The following is a 21,957-nucleotide window of genomic DNA, read 5'->3' on the forward strand; positions in this document are numbered from 1 at the left end:
ACCGGCAATATTGTAACACTAGCACAAATGGTATGGTGATACAAAATTCTTTTTTTTTATAAAAATGCATGAATAAATCATTGCAAATGTTCTAAAATATGATAGGTAAGAAATTGCTGTAAAAGATTATGTTGAAATCACAAATCTGCAATAAATTTTAAAAATCAATATTCGCCGGGAACTTTTTGGTCACCAAAACGTGAAATCTGCCATATGCTATAACACAGTTGATGGAAGTTGCTGCCAATATTTTTTTATGCTATAACACAGTTGATGGGACGTTGCTGCCCATATGTAATAACACAGTTGATGACACCTTGCTGCCAATATGCTATAACACAGTTGATGGGACGTTGCTGCCCATATGCTATAACACAGTTGATGGGACGTTGCTGCCCATATGCTATAACACAGTTGATGGGACGTTGCTGCCCATAAGCTATAACACAGTTGATGACACCTTGCTGCCCATATGCTATAACACAGTTGATGACACCTTGCTGCCCATATGCTATAACAAAGTTGATGACACCTTGCTGCTCATATGCTATAACACAGTTGATGACACCTTGCTGCCCATATGCTATAACACAGTTGATGACACCTTGCTGCTCATATGCTATAACACAGTTGATGACACCTTGCTGCCCATATGCTATAACACAGTTGATGGGACGTTGCTGCTCATATGTAATAACACAGTTGATGGGACGTTGCTGCCCATATGCTATAACACAGTTGATGGGACGTTGCTGCCCATATGCTATAACACAGTTGATGGGACGTTGCTGCCCATAAGCTATAACACAGTTGATAGGCCGTCGCTGCCCATATGCTATAACACATTTGATGGGCTGTTATATGCTTTAACACAGTTGATGGGACGTTGCTGCCCATATGCTATAACACAGTTGATGGGACGTTGCTGCCCATATGCTATAACACAGTTGATGGGACGTTGCTGCCCATAAGCTATAACACAGTTTATGACACCTTGCTGCTCATATGCTATAACACAGTTGATGACACCTTGCTGCTCATATGCTATAACACAGTTGATGACACCTTGCTGCCCATATGCTATAACACAGTTGATGGGACGTTGCTGCCCATATGCTATAACACAGTTGATGGGACGTTGCTGCCCATATGTAATAACACAGTTGATGACACCTTGCTGCCCATATGCTATAACACAGTTGATGGGACGTTGCTGCCCATATGCTATAACACAGTTGATGGGACGTTGCTGCCCATATGCTATAACACAGTTGATGGGACGTTGCTGCCCATAAGCTATAACACAGTTGATAGGCCGTCGCTGCCCATATGCTATAACACATTTGATGGGCTGTTATATGCTTTAACACAGTTGATGGGACGTTGCTGCCCATATGCTATAACACAGTTGATGGGACGTTGCTGCCCATATGCTATAACACAGTTGGTGGGACTTGGTGATTAGCAATCATTTAACAAAGACCCTCAGTCTGTGATGTTAAAGGGAGCTGAGAGCACACAACATACATTTATGCAACACTGACAGACCAAAGATGCATATCTTCATCAGGCCTAAAAAAAAATATGATTGTTTCAGGTTTCAAGACCCACCCTGTTTTGCCCCCCCCCCCATAAACCTTTGTATTGCAGTGAGAAATATTTGTAATCATTTATTCAAATTTATTTTTTTTTAAAGTAAAAAAGAAAGTGTTTTGAGCTATTAACAATTCCAGAGTTAATTACTAATACTGATTGTAAAGATGTTCATAAGCATACAATTTATATTTATCGGTACCAGAAAAATCTCAAGAAACAATTCAAAATTAAAAAATTAAAAAAAATTCCAACCTATAACCCACCCTATATTTAAGGGGCATGAAACCTGAAACAAACATATAATTTTTACTCTTTAATAAATGTTGGGGTCACTGCCAAGTCTTATAAAAAGTATTTAAGTTATGACACGTATAAGATTTTGCATGATACTAAAGCAGCCGCGAGGTCACAGCAAAGAATAACTCTTTTTTCAAAAAAACAATTAAGCTAAAAAAATAAGCTACAAGGGTTTAAAACTTCTTCTTATTAATAAGCTTAGAATTAAGCTTTTGTTTGGAAATTATTTTCATGTATTGGTATCAACTGAACGTTCAAATAAAAGAGCAATTCCCATGTTTGGTTACAAAATAACATTAAGTTTGCATTTGTTTTATGTATGTTTCAACTTCCAACACTTTAGTTCTTTTAGTCTGGACAAATAGCAATGACCTGGCTATTTTTATTGTTAATGGATAAGTCACAACAAAAAAACAGTACATGCGGATACGTATGTGGACCATGGAATGGGAGCATTAACAACATTAACAGCATAGCAATAAATTGTTCAAACAATTAACATTGATGAATCAATTTCTGCTTTTGAATTATAACACCCTTTAAAGCGTTGGTGAAAGCTGATTTTATTACCATAGATGGAACTAAATTGTTATGAGCAGGAAATGAACATTAAGCTTGAAATCCCTTTATCTTTGATCAAACAATGACAATAATGTATATATGACACATAAAGTTGTTGTCCTCTGATGGATTTGTCAGAGCCTTTTAACCTATAATGACAGTTACAATTAGGTCCACTAGTAAAGCTATAAATTTAGTTAAAGGGAAACCGCCTAGAGAATAGTGTTCCTTCCATAATCAATTAAAAAAGTAATTATAACATTAAATTGTGTCCTTTGACTATAAGAAATCACCAGTCACAGCTAAATTTGAAATGTAAAAACCAGTGAACATTTTTAAAGTGCAGCTAATCCTTGAAGATGTCCTAATTTCAGCGTTTTTTCCCCTATTTGCCAAAACAACCCTATTTTTCCCCTATCAAAGAGCCCCTCCACACTGGACCCCCCCCCCCCCCCCCCCCCCCGCATTTGTTGTAACAAATTCATAATCTATTACAATTTTCAGTTGCCTGACAAACTGCAGTCTTCAGAAACAGGTTCCTGGTGAAACACACCTATAACAGTGTTAAAAGGCTGAATGGAAAATGCATGAAAGAATTTTAAACTCCGAACTGAATGGGAGTTGCACTTTCTAAGGCCAAAAAAAAAAGATTCTTGTTTCTGGTCTCGGGCCTCAAAATCCTAAGGGTCGGTAGGTAGGGATTTTTTTTTATTTTTTTTTTTTATTTATATATATATATATATATAAACCTTTGGTTCGGAATGTTGAATGTTTTGTCTGCAATAAATAGCACAGTACTATCAGCTCCCTTGAGTAGGATCAAATGACTTAACTTTAAGACTTGTTTGTTGTAATATCCAATTTTATTTATTTAATAAACAACAATATAAATCATCTAGTTCAAAATACTACTATGTAGAACCTATAAATAGCGGAGAAATACCTTTCATTACTAAAAATAGCAACATCCTGTACTGGCCGCCGAACTTATATATGTTAGATGTTCATAGCGATCTATTACGAAAACTGGCGATATATTTCAATGTTATTGAAATTGTACCAGTAAGTGTTGAGTTAAAAAGGATGCATGTATTATGTGTTATGTTAGCCGATGCATCCTTGTCAAAATCCGATATGCGATGACATTTTTCTTGCTTTTACTTTCAGTTTCATTTTCACCTTAGGATTTTTCCGGAAGTATACGAAAACATTCAGTGTGCGTATTGTCAATATCCCTTTATTGTTCCTTTCTAAAAATGGCAGAGCAATCAACATGTTACATAATAGAACTGTAGATAGACCAGGATTTACGTCAAATATCTTTCCTTTCACTTTCATTAAAATTGACAGGAAGTAAACATAAAAACACCTGTTTCCCGCGCTTTTTGGACCATGTGGATGCGCAGGAGAGCTAGACGAAAATTGTTAATTTTTTTACGCATTTACAAACTTCCAAGATTTATCTTTAATTTTAAGCTAATAGGTGAAATTGAATTAAATATCATTTCAATTGTTGATATAAAAACATTGTTGTTCGTAGTTAGCTAAAACTGCGGAAGGTATCCATTTACATAATGGCAGAGTTATTCACGACATTGAGTTTGACTGCTGTTAATTGACAGGGTTGTTCACTTGTCACTTCGGGCGTTAATTGCTATTGGCACTTGAATTGAATAAGCAAACATTCAGCACATGTTTTGCGGCCCCATTGATCTTCAGTTTCAGGACTAACGACTCTTGCACTGAAATTCTCTTGGGTGAAAGGTGACAGCCCTGTTTAAATAACCTCGGGTCAACAAAAATTGATTTTAGGGCAAAAAAAGTATAGTCCGGGGGTAAAAAGTATGGTCGGTCGGGTGACCAGAAACAAGAACTTTTTTTGGGGGCCTAACAACAAAATAATAAAAACAGTATTCATAAAGGGTGGAAATTTTTATTGGAGTTGCATTTCCTTACATCAAAGGCAAATTTGTAATAGCAGACATGTTCTCATCGATCTTGCTCAAGAAGATTTTCGACCAATCTAGCATGAATAAACAATTTCTAATTCTTCATCTAAGGACTGATACTGAGACCATTGTAATATAAGGAAACACCAAGATCAAATTAGCTAAACCTTAAATTGACATAATGAATTAACATAGCAAGTAAGAACAACAGGGTCTAAAGTCAATAGCAACCAGGATTTATATGTTTTTGGCCATCAATTATTCAAGATTCAGGGAAACAATAATTTTCAGGATCTGATTTCATTAGTTGCATCTGAATGACAGTCTATGTAAGGTATTTGTATTGACTAAATTTTCTTGATAACCTTGCTTTAATGAGACAGAAAATTCAGGCTGTGAATATGGTATTCAGACAATAAATCCTAAGGTATTAAAACAATCTTTATTTATTTTTCTGTTGAAGGCCTAGGGAAAACTGTATTTATCTTACTTGTTTACTTATATTGATAACAAAAATCCAAGGATCGTTTTTATAAATTTTAGAAAACTTGTTAAATAAATTCCATTTTTTTTATAAATGACCACTCATATTATATCCTACATGTAATAAATAATTGCTTTCTTAACTTTGGTTATGTGGTCTTGGTGCCAAGTTAATACTCAATCTGTGATTTTTGCTGCTAATAGACTCCAGAGCTACAGATAAGGGTTGTACTTGGGGTAAATACGCTTTAAAATGCGTCAATTGTGATATATTATCAAACATCTGTTCTTATCAGTAAAAATACAAACTGTTATAATTGCATGCCATTACTACTACAACCGTTTCAGGAACAACGGTTTCAGGAACAACCGTTTGGACCAAATCAAAGATGGATGCTAAACCTGTGTAGAATTACTTCACCTCATACACAGTGATTATTTCCCTAGACGAGCAAAGGGAAGATTATTTATAAGGGCTTTCTGTCTACATTACATTTTACAAAACAAGATAAGGATAATATGACGGAGGTTTCAGTGCATGACTATATAAACATCACCCTATTTGACTCTGATGTTTGACATCAAATCGCTAACAATGTCGAGCCCATGTCACAATCATGGAGCAGTTCTGAGAAGAAAAAAGATGCCAAAGTATGGAGGCTTTTAACTACTGACCCTCAAATGTGATCTTGACCTTTGATCTATAGTCATGGGTCTTGTAGGCTCTTCTCATGATGAACACTATTAGCAAGTTATTTTAAAATACCCCAAAGTTATAGCCCTGACAAGCCAAAACTGGACGGACGGACGCACACACTCACTATCATAATACAAAACTGCTGTAGTTGCAGCTATGTCAAGCTAACCGCAAGTGGGCTAGAAAAAATAGGAGTTACATCTGTCCTTAGTGCTAAGCCGTTGTTATGGAGGTAACATTTATCTGTTCATATTTAAATGCATTATATTACTAGTAATAGTAAATTATGAATACTTTGCCTCAAAAGATTTGGCTGTTGATTAGGTACTCAATAATTTGGGTGGATCAAACATATTGTTAAGCCCTGATCCATTTTCCCCTATATTGGGCTCATTTGTCGCCTTGTGTCGGAGTTTTAGACTGAAGAATCAAAACTGCAATTTTTAATTTTTTTGTATAGCATTGATATGAACATAGATCTTCAAAATATGAACAACTAGTGTAACTATCACCTCATCACTTTCGTCATGCAAAAGGTATGATATTATAACCTTAAGTTTTTTAAATATCACATTAAACTCAACTTAAAAGACATTAAAACTGTGAATCATAAGCCCAGTATTTTCCTGAACTCAACTAACCTGCATGACAATGTGTCCCGAGGAGAGTAATTGATGTTCTTGTATAAACTCTCTACTTTCGGATGGCAGAACAAGCATGTCAGAGCAGTGGCTGTCCACGTAAACAACGCGACCCTCTAGCATTTCATCAGGGGAGATAAGTGAGTAGTGAGAGTCTTTCAATTCTTCTATCACTTCATTGACTCTGAAAAATAATTCATTTGTTTCCAAAGCATGTTTTACATTTTCCTTTGGTAAAATAAAATGTAAACTTTAATTCAACTTGTATCAAACTGGAATAAGTTTTGTTGTAGGATAGTTTTACTCTTACCATAGGATTTGATTTAATCACTTTATTTCATGAAGATATATTTATACAATTAATTAGGGAGAAATAGAGAAAGTCAACATTTTAATGCCACATCGTTAAATTTCATATGGAAATAATGAGCAAAGAGATCATGGGCCAAGTAACTTTTTTCAACACCAGTTCCCGCAATCTTACAAGAAGACTCAATACATTTTCAAACATTTAGATAAAAAAAAAAAAATCGTTAACAAAAGTTAATAAAAAAATACACTTCTTTTTGTAGGGGTTCTTTAAGTACTGAGTTTTGATCCAGGTGTTATATTTGACTCAAGTGCATTTTTGCAGATTCAGAATTAATGAAATCAAAATGTACAAAAAATCCAACCAAGTTGAAAATAATTACCACCTTCCCGATCGCAAGGTAGTAATATTACTAATAAATACCCCTTGTATGTATTCATAGGTAAACCTATTAAATTGTTTCTCATATATATATATATACTTTTTTCTATGAAATATCTTCATATGCAAGTAAATCATATTTGTATATATGACATTATGTACTAACCAGTGACCACAGTGTATCATAGAAATATAAGTGACTGAAAGAAGTTTCAACACAGCTCCATGCTGCAAAAGGTTAAATGGCACTCACACTAAAGTGCTAAATGGCAATGATGAAAATCGCCTGGTTTGTGACTCAAATCCTCCGGAATTCTTAACAAAATTCTCTGGGGAGCTTTTCAAAAATATGGCATACATGTATGTGATGGGTATATAGAAATACAGATCATAACACTTTCAGGTATAGCTAAAATAATTATCAAATATTGAATCTCACAAATGAAGAATCTAAACAAAGTCTTGAATAAAATTACAAAGTCATTGAGATTGGTTGATTTCAAACAAATATTTGAGAATTAATTTTCATCTCTTAAGTAGTAAATGCTTAAATGACAAACTTTGCCATAACAGAAACCACTGTTTAGCTGAAAAATTCCCAAATAAAATAATTAAATCACATGCAAAAGTCTTATGTCATCAAAATAAGAGGTTTTTAATGGATGGCGTCATTGGCTGAATTTATTTACTATATGTCACCTGCTTGAATTCCACACTACCTAACAACCAGCCAAGTTCCATTCTATCAAGTGATTTTAAGCCAATTAAGTACTTTGGTTCATTGGACACTTTGTCAAGATATATTGCTGTCAATGTAAATTTTACTTTTTGAACATAAAAATTTGCAATTGATGTAAAGAAGTAATATATCAATGCAATTTTAAAATGATTTATACATAATAAATATGCAAGTGTTATGAGAAAATTCAATATGTTTAGCTGTAAATGCTTAAGAATTCAATAAAAAGAGCTCTCTAAACATGAAAAAGCTCAAAGGCGTCTTACTGAGTGTTATAACTTAATATACCAGTCTTTATTATTCTGGATGCATACATTATAAATAATTACATTTCTGTCAACTTATCAATCTTCAAAACATCCTTTAACAAATGTTCAGATTTTACTGCTAATAACTTATCATAGAACAAATATTCAAATAATGAAGAGTACTTTAAATCTTATCAAAATATAACATAAGCCTTAAAATAAATTCTAAAACCATTTAAAGCTATCAAACTTGAGAATTAAACTCTTCGGATTTCTTGCTTGCATTGTAAGTTTTCTTTAAGGGATATCTTGGCAAAATGATAGATACTAAGCTGCAAGAGCTGATTTATGAAGTAGGATACATTCTCTTATACCACTAATAATAGTATTTTTTCCAAAATTGATTGCGAAATGGTCATGAATTTGGTTAAATGTATATATGCCCCTACATATACAAGGAACGTTTTATAAAAAGTGGCAACAGCAGCTTGTTACTGTTATATGTTGTGTCTAGGCAGAAATGTGTACAGTCGAACCCCGTTGGCTTGAACTCGCTTGGCTCGAATTCCTCGTTGGCTCGAACTTGATGTAAAGGACCGATTTCTTTATACTGAAGGATAACAATCCCGCTTGGCTCGAATTTTCTGAGGTTCGAGGTACTTTTGCCGGTCCCTGGGAGTTCCAGCCAACAAGGTTCGACTGTACTTTATTCCTTCAAAGTATTCACTATTGGCATCCACACACTTTTTGATCAGAAAGTGCCTTATGTATTCTGCCTTGTCTTTGAATTGAGAGAACAATGCCGACACCTTTTGAATTGGTGCCAGCAGAAAATTGGTGCCAGCTTCTGTTCTGGGGACAAACAGTGTAGTATATGGAACATGCACAAACCTTGCACACTTTTATTTTACCTTTGAAATAAGCTACACAGCTCAGGGCGTCTTATTCTACTATAGATTTTACAGTATTAATGAATTTGTTTGAGACCATCAAAATTGGGGCTCATCCTTAATGCTCTTTTTTCCTTCCTTAAAAAAGGAATTAGCAATCCATTTCCGCATTCTCATTGTCTTTATCAGTATTAATTTCTAATGAGATTTTCCCCAGTAAACTGCAAACCTTACAATACACTCTATCTGCTCTTCTTGGATATTTTGGCCAGGGTTCTCATTTTGTAGGGACCCCTGTAGCCAGCCTAAAGTGGAAAAGCCTTGAGTAATTCCACAAAACATCTGTTTTTCTTATACTTATAATATATTTGGTTCTACATAGTTTCATAATTAGCCATAATTAGCATTTTAGGTTACCATGGTGATTACAAATTATGGCCATTGTAATCATATAAAGCCTCTCATTTAAGTAGACTTACGTTGTTTTAAGCTGGTTAACCCAAACGTATACTGGCATCTTACACTGCACGTGGTCCTTGCTTCGAACTTTATCCGGTAACAGGAATTCGATGGAAGGAGCGGCTGCCTTGATCCGGTGGCGTGCCAGAGAAGCATTGAGTTTTGTCTTGTATTCAAGTATTGCTGATTCCACTGCCTGCACACTAGAGTCAAGCACCTCACCATTAAAGGGAGTCCGGGCTTGAAATTTGCGATTCTGGTAATCCCATAGCACCACATACACCAGCGATTCATCTTCTTTGCACTGAAATGATGGAAAAATGGCATTATTTTTTTTGCAAGATAAAAAAATGTAATGAAAACTATAATTACAGGGAAATAAGCTGGGCAGCCACAAACTCACTCAGATCAGAAAACAAAAACGTTTGAGTCATATAATTATATATAAATCACATTGTAATATATTTGCAACATTTATTAAAATATAACTTTAATGTAAGGCAATCAACAAGGTAATATTAATCGGGCAATGTTATAAACGAGCCTACAATTAACAAAATATTTTAAATTTTAAAACCTTAAATTGAACACTATGTGAGTATTAAGAATTTAAAACCTTTTTATTAACATGTAATATACTAAAAAATGTTAAATTATACGTTTTGTTTTTTTCTTATATCTTATAAAAACCTGAAAAATACAAATAAAAGTTTACGTTTGATATTTCTATTTTAAATTTATAAAATAATTTTATTGAATGTTAATAGATGTAGAGCTATTTTAAGAGAGATTAAAACCTGAACATTCTTTTATCTTCATAAAAAAGGTATTTGAGATCTGCTTATATTTATTAAGCATTCAAAAGTTATTATTTATTGCATTATTGGGTTGTATATTTCAAATACAATTGAAGCATACACAACATTTTTAAAGACATGTCAAAATTAATGAAATTAAAGTGAGGTTATTATAAATGTCTTGACACCTGCTAGTTCTTATTGACAAAATATGACGTCACTAATCATATAATGAAAGTATTTTTTTTACATTTTATCAAGATATGTTTTTGTTTATTTCGAACCTACCGTATTTATTTTGAAAAGTGTTCTGAAATACAAATGTGTCAAATCTGATTATTAAAAGGCACTTAATGGCTGTCAAACGCTTTATCTGTGCATTTGAAATACTTTTAATTTCAAACACCAAAATTAATACACCATTACATATAGTTTAAGCTGCCAATTACTTATCTTACTATTAATGAAGTTATAGATTGATTTATGCATATCTTAATCTTTTAAGTTTATAAACAAATAATTATAGTCCACGACAACTCATTTATTGCAACTAATCAATCAGACAGTGAAAAGTTACCAGATAACAAAATAATGATATGACATTGGGAAAAATTTCACAAGTTTCTCTTAAGAATGAGGTCACCATCTAGTCAGAGAATCTTTAAATTTTGTATTGATTAAAAATGAAATCAAAGAATAAATATATATATATATAGTTGCAGTATTATCATGAAGAAAACTTTGTGTTGAGTACCAAGATTATTGAATACATACAAAGTACTTAGACATACAAAAATACGCTAAAGTGCATTTGTACTTACATCATGGTTCTTTTGATGGAATTTCTATGAGCATTATATTTAGACTAAGTTTGATGAAAATGTTGCCAATCAAACCAGGATCACTCACGAGGGCACAAAAGGATGACAGCAAAACCATCAAAGGCATTTAAGAGAAATCCTAGGAGGATCTGTACAAGGGTATATGTCAAAGAGTGCAGGATTAGTCTGGTTGAATGGCTACAAAAGCACAGAAATAATCATACAGGATCCCATCAGCCCAGTATGGAAATTAATTACATATATCTAGTCGGGTATGATTTCCATGAATGTTATTAATTAGTTTGATGTTGTATCAGTGTCTCATTATGCGTAAAGTGCAATAAACAAACGACATTGTGATTATGTTCTGTACTGTGAATTATCATTTAAAAAACGTTACATCGGAGAATGTGTATCTTCGCAATGAAAAAGACCCGCAAACCAAGAAAAATGAAAATAACTGCTTCTGCACGGTCAGTTTACAAGAAGTCTTGATTGATCATGCAGGGTTTGAGTCTGTTTTATAAGACAGGTTAATCCTGGGGTATGACTTTCACATAATATGAGCATGCCTGGGGTTCTATTATTACCCACTGAGATATTTAAAACCTTGGTGATGGAAATGGTATTATACCTTAGGTCCTTGGAGAGATTCAAAACCTGGGTTGACCTTAAACCCGTCACACTAGGGCCGCGTTCCCACGGCGTTCAAGAAAAATCAAGAACACTGATCTGCGCACAGTGAAATCGCAAGCATCACCATGGAAACGCAGTGGCTTGCAAGTGAACAAGATGGAACGCCTAGAATGTGGAGCGACGGCGAGCACATTGAGCATGCCCAAAACAAATGCCATCGCTCTGCAATATGATTAAAGAGCACAGTGGGATGGCTGTGAGGTCGCCGAAGCAGTGTAGTTTAAGGTCTCCTTTATTGCCACAGGATTGCCATTGGTGCGCACAGAGTTCGCAGTGCAAGCACAATGGTTATCTGTGGCACTTACCTTGGTGATCATACGGTGTTTTCTGAAATGACACTGCGTCTCTATCGCATATATATGTCGCATCTGAGCTGGTCCTTTGACAAATGTTTAAACCTTGTTGGATCAAGCAATAAAAGGTTATGACCTAGGTCTTTTGAAAGATTAAAAACCTAGTTAGCCCTTGCAGGGATAGGGTACTAATTAAATTGTTTCTCTGAGCTGGTCTTTTGAGAGATGTTTAAAATTTATAGCTAAATGTTGGATCAAGCAAGAACAGGGTATGACTTTGAGGATTTTTTTAATTTTGTTAGCCCTAGCAGGGATAGGGTACTTAATTACGCTGGTCCTTTAAAAGATTTTAACCTTATTGGCTCACGCAAGAAAAAGGTGTGACCTATAAGTTACTTTAAGAGATTTAAAACATTGTTGCTGGGAGCAAGGAGAGAGTGCCACCTTAAGACCCTCTGCATGAGCTGGTGTATGAGAGATTTTATTCTTGTTGGCCAAAGCAAGAAGAGGATATGACTTAGGTTCTTTGTGAGATTTTAACCATGTTGGAAAAAACAAGGCCGTAACATCTGCTGAGCTGGTCCTTTGAGAGATTTTAACCTTGTTCAAGTTGTTGGCCAAAGCAATAAGTCATTGGATGAATACATCATTGAATTAGGTCAGGATAAATATACAGAACCAAAATCATTCATGGCCGAACTTTACAAAACAAAATTGTAAGCTTTTTCCTAGATACATGTATGCTGTCCTCAACCTCTGAGTAGTAAGATTGTTATGCACCAGTAAACTGTAACCATGCCCCCCCCCCCCCAGGTCCGTGAGTAGGGGATAGCCGGAGAAATGGGCTACCTTTCCAGTTGGCCTCGCAGTGCCGGGTGAATGCAGTGGTTTGTCTTTCGATCAAAAATAGTGGGGAATGGGCCTTACCTAGGGTCCCTGGGATGTGGGGGGCAGGGATTTTACTAGCAGTTTGTTCCCGCGGGGCGGGGATTTTACCCAGGCTTTGCTGGACCGAAAGTAAAAGTCCCTGCTATTCCCCAGACCTGGTAGGGCAGTGGTTACAATCGACTGGTGCATTACGTAAGTCCAGTATTATTTCTATTAATGTCAACATTGAAAATAAGCAAACCAATCATACTGAACTGACAATGCATTTAAATTTGGGGGGGGGGGGGGGGTTAAGGTAGGTTTCATGCTTAGTAATCAATCATTTATACTGTATTTTTTTTCTTAAAATAGCTACCTTTGATGAATAATTGATAATAAAGGAATGGCAATAATCAATCAATGTACATAAAAGTCCAAAGGTTAATACCCAAAGACTGGACACGTATGCCTAAAATCTGGCTTCTCAGCTTTTAATCTTGTTAACAAATTAAGGAAAAACAGCTTTACCACAGTAAAGAGTATAAGGATTAACCACAGGCAAAGTTTAATCTGTCTGAGTAGCTAAATTTTCTTCACAGAAAAATAACCTCTTAAATACTATTAAAAGGGTATCTCCCCCAAATGCAAATATTTTATATTTCTTTAGTGTTTACAGACATCATTATATTGTCTAACAGAAATTGTAAGTGTCACATGAGTTCAATCTTTTGAAAATCATTTTGTCATTGTGAATGACCCTATAAGATGGGGGAATATTTTTCAAAATTAGGTGTTGACTCAACGTTGTCGAGTGACTAAAGCAGATACAAATTAGCATTGTTCATATGGCTCTTTTTTTTAAGTGACCCCCACCCAAAATCAAGGGTATTGTATTTTAAGTTTCATATTGGTCTTATGCACCAGTCAATTGTAACCCCCCCCCCCCCCCCCCCCCCCCAAGTCCGGGGGTATACTGGGGATAGCCAGGGAAATGGGCCATGTTTTTACCGTCCAGGTGGCCCCGCAGTGAAGGGTGATTTTATGCGGTGGTTTTCTCTTCGCATCTAAAATAGAGCAGAATGGGCCTTACCAAGGGTCCCTGGGGTGCGCGGGCATTTGGCGGGGATTTTACCAGCAAGCCGTCTCCCCAGGACAGGGACTTTACCCAGGCTTTGCTGGACCAAAAGTCAGTCCCCGCTATTTCCTGGACCTGGGGGGGGGGGGGCTGTGGTTACAATTGACTGGTACATTAATCTTGATTGCCTATGGTATCATCAATCAGATCTCAGATCAATGACAGGTATCCCTAATTGGCAATTACCAAACAAACAAACATGGAACACACTATGGCAATAAACAGGGGCTGGTGAAATGAGCCATTAATTGTGATGCCAGCCATAAACTACTCAGCCTATAATTTTGACTTTCTAAACATTAATATGAATAAGTATTCTTCCAGTATCAATATCTGAGCCAAGGTATCACACTTGTTATGTAAATGGGCTAATACATTATAAAGCAATTTAAAAAAATGTTCGAAAAATAGAAATGAATGATTCAGCTCATAAAATTGATATGTTAATGCATGAATTTTTTTACAGCCTATGAATTTAAAACTTTATTCTATTTGTCAATGTTATAATATAGATTCTGCAAAATTTGACTGGCCATTGAAAAAGTATCATGAAATCAATCAAATATAGGCCAGGCAATACTTTTGATGGACTGTCAGATTGATATGTTCCCTATTTTTTTTTAAAGATCTATTGTTGTCTCACATAGCCAGGCTGTTTTCACAGAAGTCAAAAAAGCCTTGTTCAAAGGTCACAGCAGGCACTCATTGAAGTCACAACACTTTGTTATGTGTAGAAAATGCTCCAACATAGTGCCAATGAGTTGAAATTTTACAGACATTTACAAATCATGGTGAGTTATATGGTCTCTTATTGTTCCTTTTTAGATATTTAAACAAGTAAAATTAAACAATTGGGGAATGTATTTTTAGTTCCATATAGAATTGATGTGTCATGTTGTTTCTTTTGGCATTTATAGAAACTATATATATGACATATTCATGTTATTCATAAAGTCATTTTCATGTGTGTAGATTTTTTGTTTACATTTAGTTTCACTCACTGTGGTTTCACTTTGTTATTTTCCCAAAAATTGCTTTGTTAAATTTGTACATGAACATAAATATGTAAAACTGCTGCTCAAATTCAATCCTGTAGTAAAATTTTGTATCTTTTTTTTTAAATTCCAGGGGAGACCAGGGGATGGATAAACATTCTAGGGGATTTTTCCATTATTCCATATAAACTTTAGAATCTTTGACAAATTTATTTTTGTTTGGGCGACTCTACAGAACAAAATGAATATCCAAATGTTAAAAAAGTTCCCTAAACATGCATTATTGTGGCTAGGGGATTTTTCATCTGCCAGGGGGGATATGGCATGTGATGAATGAATTAGAAACAAACTCCTGGGTGATGATATATTAGCCCCTTTAATATTAACCTGCTTTTTGCTGACAGATAAGATGACCATGTTCTTATGTATTTACATTTTTAAAATCAAGAGTGCTGCTATTTCCTAATAATAAATTATGTTTCTCAAAAATCTCCTACACAGTAATGTCCCTTGGTGAGCAGCGACAAAGGAAGTTTTGAATACAAACATTACGCCGAATAGATTTATTGTGCTTACTTAATTGTTCTTCTTGCAATGTCATTCAAAAGTATTAATTTTCCTGACATAATGTATAACCATTTTTCCCATTCATTTCCTCATAACAGTGTGTTCGTTCACAGAAACAAATATAAATGTTACATTATTTTCAACAATAACGTCTCTTGTATACTTGTAAATATTTAATCATTGAAGCACAGACCTATAAACCAATATATTTAGGTTCATAATTGAGGTACACAAAACTTTTCATTGTTGATCTAAATGGATGTTGTTTTTCTTCTATTTTATCACTCCAACTTGATGCTTAGGATTTAACAACATTTATCTTGTACAAAGAGCAAATAACACCAATTCAGAAGTGCATTGCCTCATTGTAATGCACAAGTCAATTGTAACCACGGCCCCCCAGGTCTGGGGAATAGCAGAGACTTTGACTTTCAGTCCAGCCAAGCCCGAGTAAAATCCCCGCAGGTGGCCGGTACGAGCTGCTGGTTAAACCCCCCGCCAAATGCCCCCGCACCCCAGGGACCCTGTAGGTAAGGCCCATTCCCTTCTTTTTTTGATGTGAAGACAAAACCACAGCACTCACCAGGCACTGGGGGGCTAGCTGGAAGGTAAAACATGGCCCATTTCCCTGGCTGTTCCCGGTATACCCCTGGATCTGGGACACCGTGGTTACAATTGACTGGTGCATGAAATGCCTCATTTTTTTAATTAACTCATGACATTGACAGTGAAACAAAGCATGTTTTACCATCTCAGACCATCCAGGCTACCTCCCATGTTTATAGGTTTTGAAGCTGAATGGTCTGTCGGATGTCAAAAACAGGCTGAACAATTGTTGGTTCTACTTGATCTTCCTTTTATTGTTTACATTATAATACCAGCATTGTCAGTCCTGGTACACCAGATATTGTCATTTAATGGAATACACAGTTTCATTTTTCTTAGGAGAAACGTAAATCATATCTTAAACATTAATTTATGTTTAGTACACAAGTGGAGATTTCTCCCCATATATGGTGTTGGGGGTCGTGAAACACTAGAAATCAGTGTTATCTTGCATGCAAATTACTCAATTCACTAAAGAATTTATAGGAAATTTATTTTGTGATGTCTGACCTATATATTTGATGTCTTTCTAACCATTACTAAGCTTAAATTATGGACTTTTAAACAATGGAGTCTGTTGACAGATGAAACAAATATAACCAAGTTCTTTGGCAGAAACATTTGCAGAGATTTATACTCCTTAATATTTTGCAATAATGTGACACTAAAACACCTGCCTACTTGTGAAGTACACTTTCAAGTCCTTGAAATAATGCCTAACAAGTGAAGTAGTAAAAAATATTGCTCAGAAGATACTATAAAACAATATAAATCAATAACAAAAAGGGTATTTACCTCAGGAAAATGTACGAAAAATGAACACTCTTGTAGTAAATCTTCAAACACTCTTTGATCTGAAAGATAAAAGTATATATGTTCATTGTTCTGTATAACATAACAAGTCTGTTTTGACACTAAGGGATTGTTTATTAACTGCAATATTTGTCTTTAAACACGGAACTTCTACCATCTGACAGATTATGGCACACCATTCAGCTAAAAAACAATCATTATCTTATGCATGACAGTCAACAAATTGCGTTGCAACATTTATTTAAGGCTTATCAACATAATCAAGCCAATAAATCATTAGCCTCAAATAAGTGCATCATAATTGTATTCAAGCTAAAACCATAAGATTTGGATCAATTATAAACAAACACGCTTCATGGAAAAATCCAAATGGTAAAGCAAAAAAAATATGCAAATAAATAAGAAACAAGAGGGCCATGATGGCCTTAAACGCTCACCTAAGCAAAGGGCCACATCTCTGTGATAAAGCATTAATAAAAATGTTACAATTTAAACATATCTTTACTGATGACGATGCCTTGTTTTATATTTGTAAAGGGTCATGCAATGAAGCTACCTGTAAAGTTTCAGTGAATTTGGCCTGGTAGTTTCAGAGATTTTTTTACAGCAAAACAGTAAGTCGGCCATTTTGTTGTTGTTATTGTTGATCAATCTCAATGCCTTGTTCTATTTTTGTAGAGGGTCATGCAATGAAGCTTCCTATAAAGTTTCAGTGAGTTTGGCCTGGTAGTTTCAGAGGAGATGTTTTTAAAGCAAAACAGGAAGTTGGCCAGATTGTTGTGGTTGATGATCAATCGCAACCCCTTGTTGTATTTTTGTAGAAGGTTACCCAATGAAGCTTCCTGTAAAGTTTCATTGAATTTGGACTGCTAGTTATAGAGAAGATGGGTTTTTTAAGCAAATCAGGAAGTTGGCCATTTTGTTGTTGTTGTTGTTGATCAATTATGACCCCTTGTTGTATATTTGTAGAGGGTCACCAAAGGAAGCTTCCTGTAAGATTTCATTGAATTTGGACTGGAAGTTTCAGAGGAGATGCTTTTTAAAGCAAAACAGGAAGTCGGCCATGTTGTTGTTGTTGTTGTTAATCAAACTTGACCCCTTGTTGTTTTTTTGTAGAGGGACACCCAAGGAAGCTTCTTTAGTCGTTTCATTGAATTTAGCCAGGTAGTTTCAGAGGAGATGTTTTTTAAGGAATTGTTGACGGACGGACAGATGGACGGACGGACGGACTGATGGACAGACAACGGACAAAGACCGATCACAAAAGCTCACCTTGAGCACTTTGTGCTCTGGTGAACTCATAAGGCTCAGTGAAAAAAAACATGAAATTTTTATTTCTCAAAACTGAGTTCCAATATCTTAAAGGCCTCATTTAACCTTTCTTAAAGAGAATATGTGAATTTTGGATGTCTATATTATTTTTTGTATCATTTGTAAGTGGCCTTAAAGGCTTAATTCAAAGATTGCAAAATTAACGTTAATGTTTAAGTTGAATTAATGGAGCAAAAATAAAAATGTAATAGCTTCACTAGTGACCTACTTTTGGTTATTTATTTTAAATATTAGTAATTATAATAAGCATTATTACCTTTCAAATCATATCAAAATTATATGGGGTCACCAGGTTCAAAATATAACATTAAGAATATCTGGTATAATGTACCCAGTTATTTCTATTTCAGATTCCTTAGCAAATAGATAACCCACATTTTTTTATAAAATTTCTGCTAACAATTGTGGTCTTTTCTTAATGAATAAAGAGAGAATGAAATGAAACCTTAAAAGATGTGTGAACTATGTAAAGTATACATTCTGTCAAGCTATTTGGCTTCTGTATGCTTTAATCAATGGAAGGCAATATTTACTCTGAAAGTTTGAACTTTTATCTGGAATCAAATATACCTTTTCATAATGTCTGATAATGGGTGTCTATAGAAATAGTAAACAAGCAAAGACATTCTCACACGGAAACACATAGCAAACAAATAAACAGTAAGCCACAGACTCAGGCAGTTCAGGCTTATGTTTAAAATTTGTTTGTTTCTCATACATTTTGAAGTATTTTCACATCAAATGGGCTATTATATTATTTTTTGCTGTGAATCAGTAATGAAATATTACGATAGTTAAATGTTGTACTAATGGTTTCATCAAGAAACCTCAATTGAAAAACTGGATTCTTATGGAGTCCTGGTGGAAACCAGTGCTGTTGGTGTCAGATTTGTGATTGCTGAGAGGTTAATTAGAATCTTTTGGACCTTTTGCATGAGAGATAGCGCCATATTATAAAAAGTATAAAAATCTCAGTTTTAAGGGTGAAAATGTTCTCGCTACTGTATACACAAGTTCATAAGCACGACTCTTAAAATGTAAACATTTATGTATTTCATCATAGGCGATCAGAATGTCCATGGCTCCTAATGAATGGACCAAGAATTTAATTTATTTTCAATGAACCCGCTATTGATAGCGATGTTGATATTTGGCATTGCATGAATGGAACCCTCCTTTCTTCCTAATATTGTACTGAGATGACCATTCTCAAAGTAAGCCAAAGAATCAATGGTTATGTTACGGTTCAAATGGGGAGTAAAACAAGAGAGATGGGGAGTGAATGCCAATTGCGTCAGATTGTTTTTCAGTCAAACAAGACGCATAATAAACTCGACAAACATTTATTAAAAGCTAAATTTATGCGCCAAAAAAAATTGGTATTCATGTGCATATTGAATTTGATATGAATATATATCTTTAACATTTTTTTTTTAGTTATGAGCATGGTTAAATTTTCAGATTTTCAGCACAACGATGTTGACGCTGCCAATAATGACAGCAACATTTTTTTCCAAAAAACAGACAAGCAAAAAATATTGTCTAAAAAAACAACATCATTAACTGAAATAATTCCATCAAAGTCAAGCCCAACATGGAGTGTATTTACAAGTTCTTAATGTACTAACATTTGGGCCCATGCAAATTTGTCAGAGAACTACCCACTCAATATAACTTAAGACCTAGCTGATAGCAAGTTCTATGTTTGCTGAATCCATCTTTTGATATTGTAACTCAACGCTTAACCAAGCATACAGTAAATTATGGAAAATACTGATTGAAAATATTTTCATCGATAAAAAGTTACGTTTTATGTTCTGTAACTTCATATCAACCCATAAACATTTACAGGAACAAATAATTGAAACGATTATATTGACAACTTGAAAATTTTAAAATATCTTTACAAAAGGCTGAAGGAAACTGAAAACGTTGCAATTAATATTGCATTATGGTGATGTTTATAAGGCTTTGTTGAAAATTTGTATGAACCATTAAAACTTTACATAATGCAGAGAAGAGGCTTAATGTATTAATGATTGTCAGTTTTTCAATATGGATAATGGTTCCGTCCTATAGTGGCCTAGCTGATATTAAACAGAAGAAAGGGAGGCCTGATAATCATGCAGTAGCCATTTAAGAATGCAAGAAGAAAAGAGTTGAAATGAGCAAAAAATGTTTTACAAATGTATAAATGATCGCTGACAGACTATGGTTTATATTGAATAAAACATGCAAAAAGCATGAGGTAGCAATTTTAAAAGACACTCAAACCTAATTAAGTATCCGCAATGAATGGCACAATCAAGTATATTGAGATTCCATATTTGAGAAACTACTGCTATTAAAGAAATGCAGATTTTAGGATATAGAAAAGTAAAAGAAATTTTGAAAATATAAATTGTCACTTAAATCTTAATGTGTTTACACATGATTATATTGTTTGTAGTATTGATAGCATCATTCTTAAAATAATGAAGAAATCCGTCAAACTAGAGATGTGAGATTCTTTAAAATACAAGCTTGAAAATAAAATGTATTGCTTCCAAGATCAAAAGTTGAAAATTCCTAAATTTTGATACATAAAGCTTAATAGCTAACACTGTAGACATTGAATCAATTGAAAGGACTTTTGTTTTCAGATATTTGAAACTTTTCCTTGTTATTCAATATCAATTAGAACCTCTCGGGGTGTTAACTTTCATTGTAAAAAACAATTAGTTTTTGATTAGTGTTTCTTGGGTTAGAATTTGATATGGCACATTCACATTATCAAAATCTGTGATGGTTATATCAGAAGACTGAAATAAATCAATTATAAATTTATGTTTTTCTTTCAAGGCTAAAATGATTTTCAAAACAATGTCTTAAAAAATGCTTACAAATTGTTTTGCAATGAAATTTAAGATAAACTTCTCTTCAGCATTAATTAATAAGTGGCATAACTTAATGAATATTTCACCTATCAAGTGGCATAACTTAAGGAATATTTCAGACATCAAGGGACATAACATATATTTCAGCTTTCAAGGGACATAACTTAATGAATATCTCAGCAAGCATGGGACATAACTAAACAAATATTTCCGCTATCAAGTGGCATAACTTAACAAATTTTTCAGCCATCAAGGTGCATAACTTAACAAATATTTCAGCTGCATAAAAGGTTTAACTAAACAAATATTTCAGCCATCAAGTGGCATAACTTAACAAATATAAATGAAGTGCTAAATCCTTTTTTGTATCAGAGACAAAAATCACTTTATGATTAACTGGGTAATATAACAGACTTAGGTTTCACGGATAATTTTTCCAGTCATCTATCAAAAGACAAACAATTTAAACTTAAACAAATCATTTCTTTGATACTAAATGGAAATATTTTTTTATGGTGTTTCATGAAAACGGTTTCAGTATTGACCATTTATTTGACTCTACTGCTCCCTTTGTATAAATTTAAAAAGTATGTCTGAATTTTATTGAAAGTTAATGAAGGGTATACATAATTAGCTCCAACTTAATCCAATATTCAAAAGATATCTGAACACAGAAAGAGATCATAGCTTTACAGAATAAAATGAAGTCAGTCCAAGTTGTTTCAAAACTATTCCAATTATAACTAGATCATAAGTTTGTTTTCTTTCAAGGCTAAAGTGATTTTTAAAATGCTAGTTAACAATACTTTACTATGATCAATTTCATCTTTATCCTTGAAGAACGGTTTAGGACAAGCAAATATGTCAACCTAATATTTAATTCAAACAAATTGAAGATGTATCATGAT

The 21,957-nt window shown here is 34.2% G+C and overlaps 1 protein-coding gene across 1 annotated transcript in view; it reads right to left on the reverse strand.

Annotated features, from left to right (window-relative positions):
- LOC128228023 (putative methyltransferase NSUN7) overlaps positions 1 to 21,957 on the reverse strand; it is a 39,444-nt gene that overhangs the window by 15,183 nt on the left and 2,304 nt on the right. Inside the window, exons 3-5 of the mRNA XM_052939048.1 lie at positions 16,824 to 16,882; positions 9,272 to 9,555; positions 6,225 to 6,408 (exon numbers count right to left, since the gene is read on the reverse strand). Coding sequence (XP_052795008.1) covers positions 6,225 to 6,408; positions 9,272 to 9,555; positions 16,824 to 16,882 — 527 coding nt within the window. The remainder of the gene's footprint in view (positions 1 to 6,224; positions 6,409 to 9,271; positions 9,556 to 16,823; positions 16,883 to 21,957) is intronic.

The sequence above is a fragment of the Mya arenaria genome, chromosome 3, assembly GCF_026914265.1.
Source record: "Mya arenaria isolate MELC-2E11 chromosome 3, ASM2691426v1".
Classification (NCBI taxonomy): Eukaryota; Metazoa; Mollusca; class Bivalvia; order Myida; family Myidae; genus Mya; species Mya arenaria.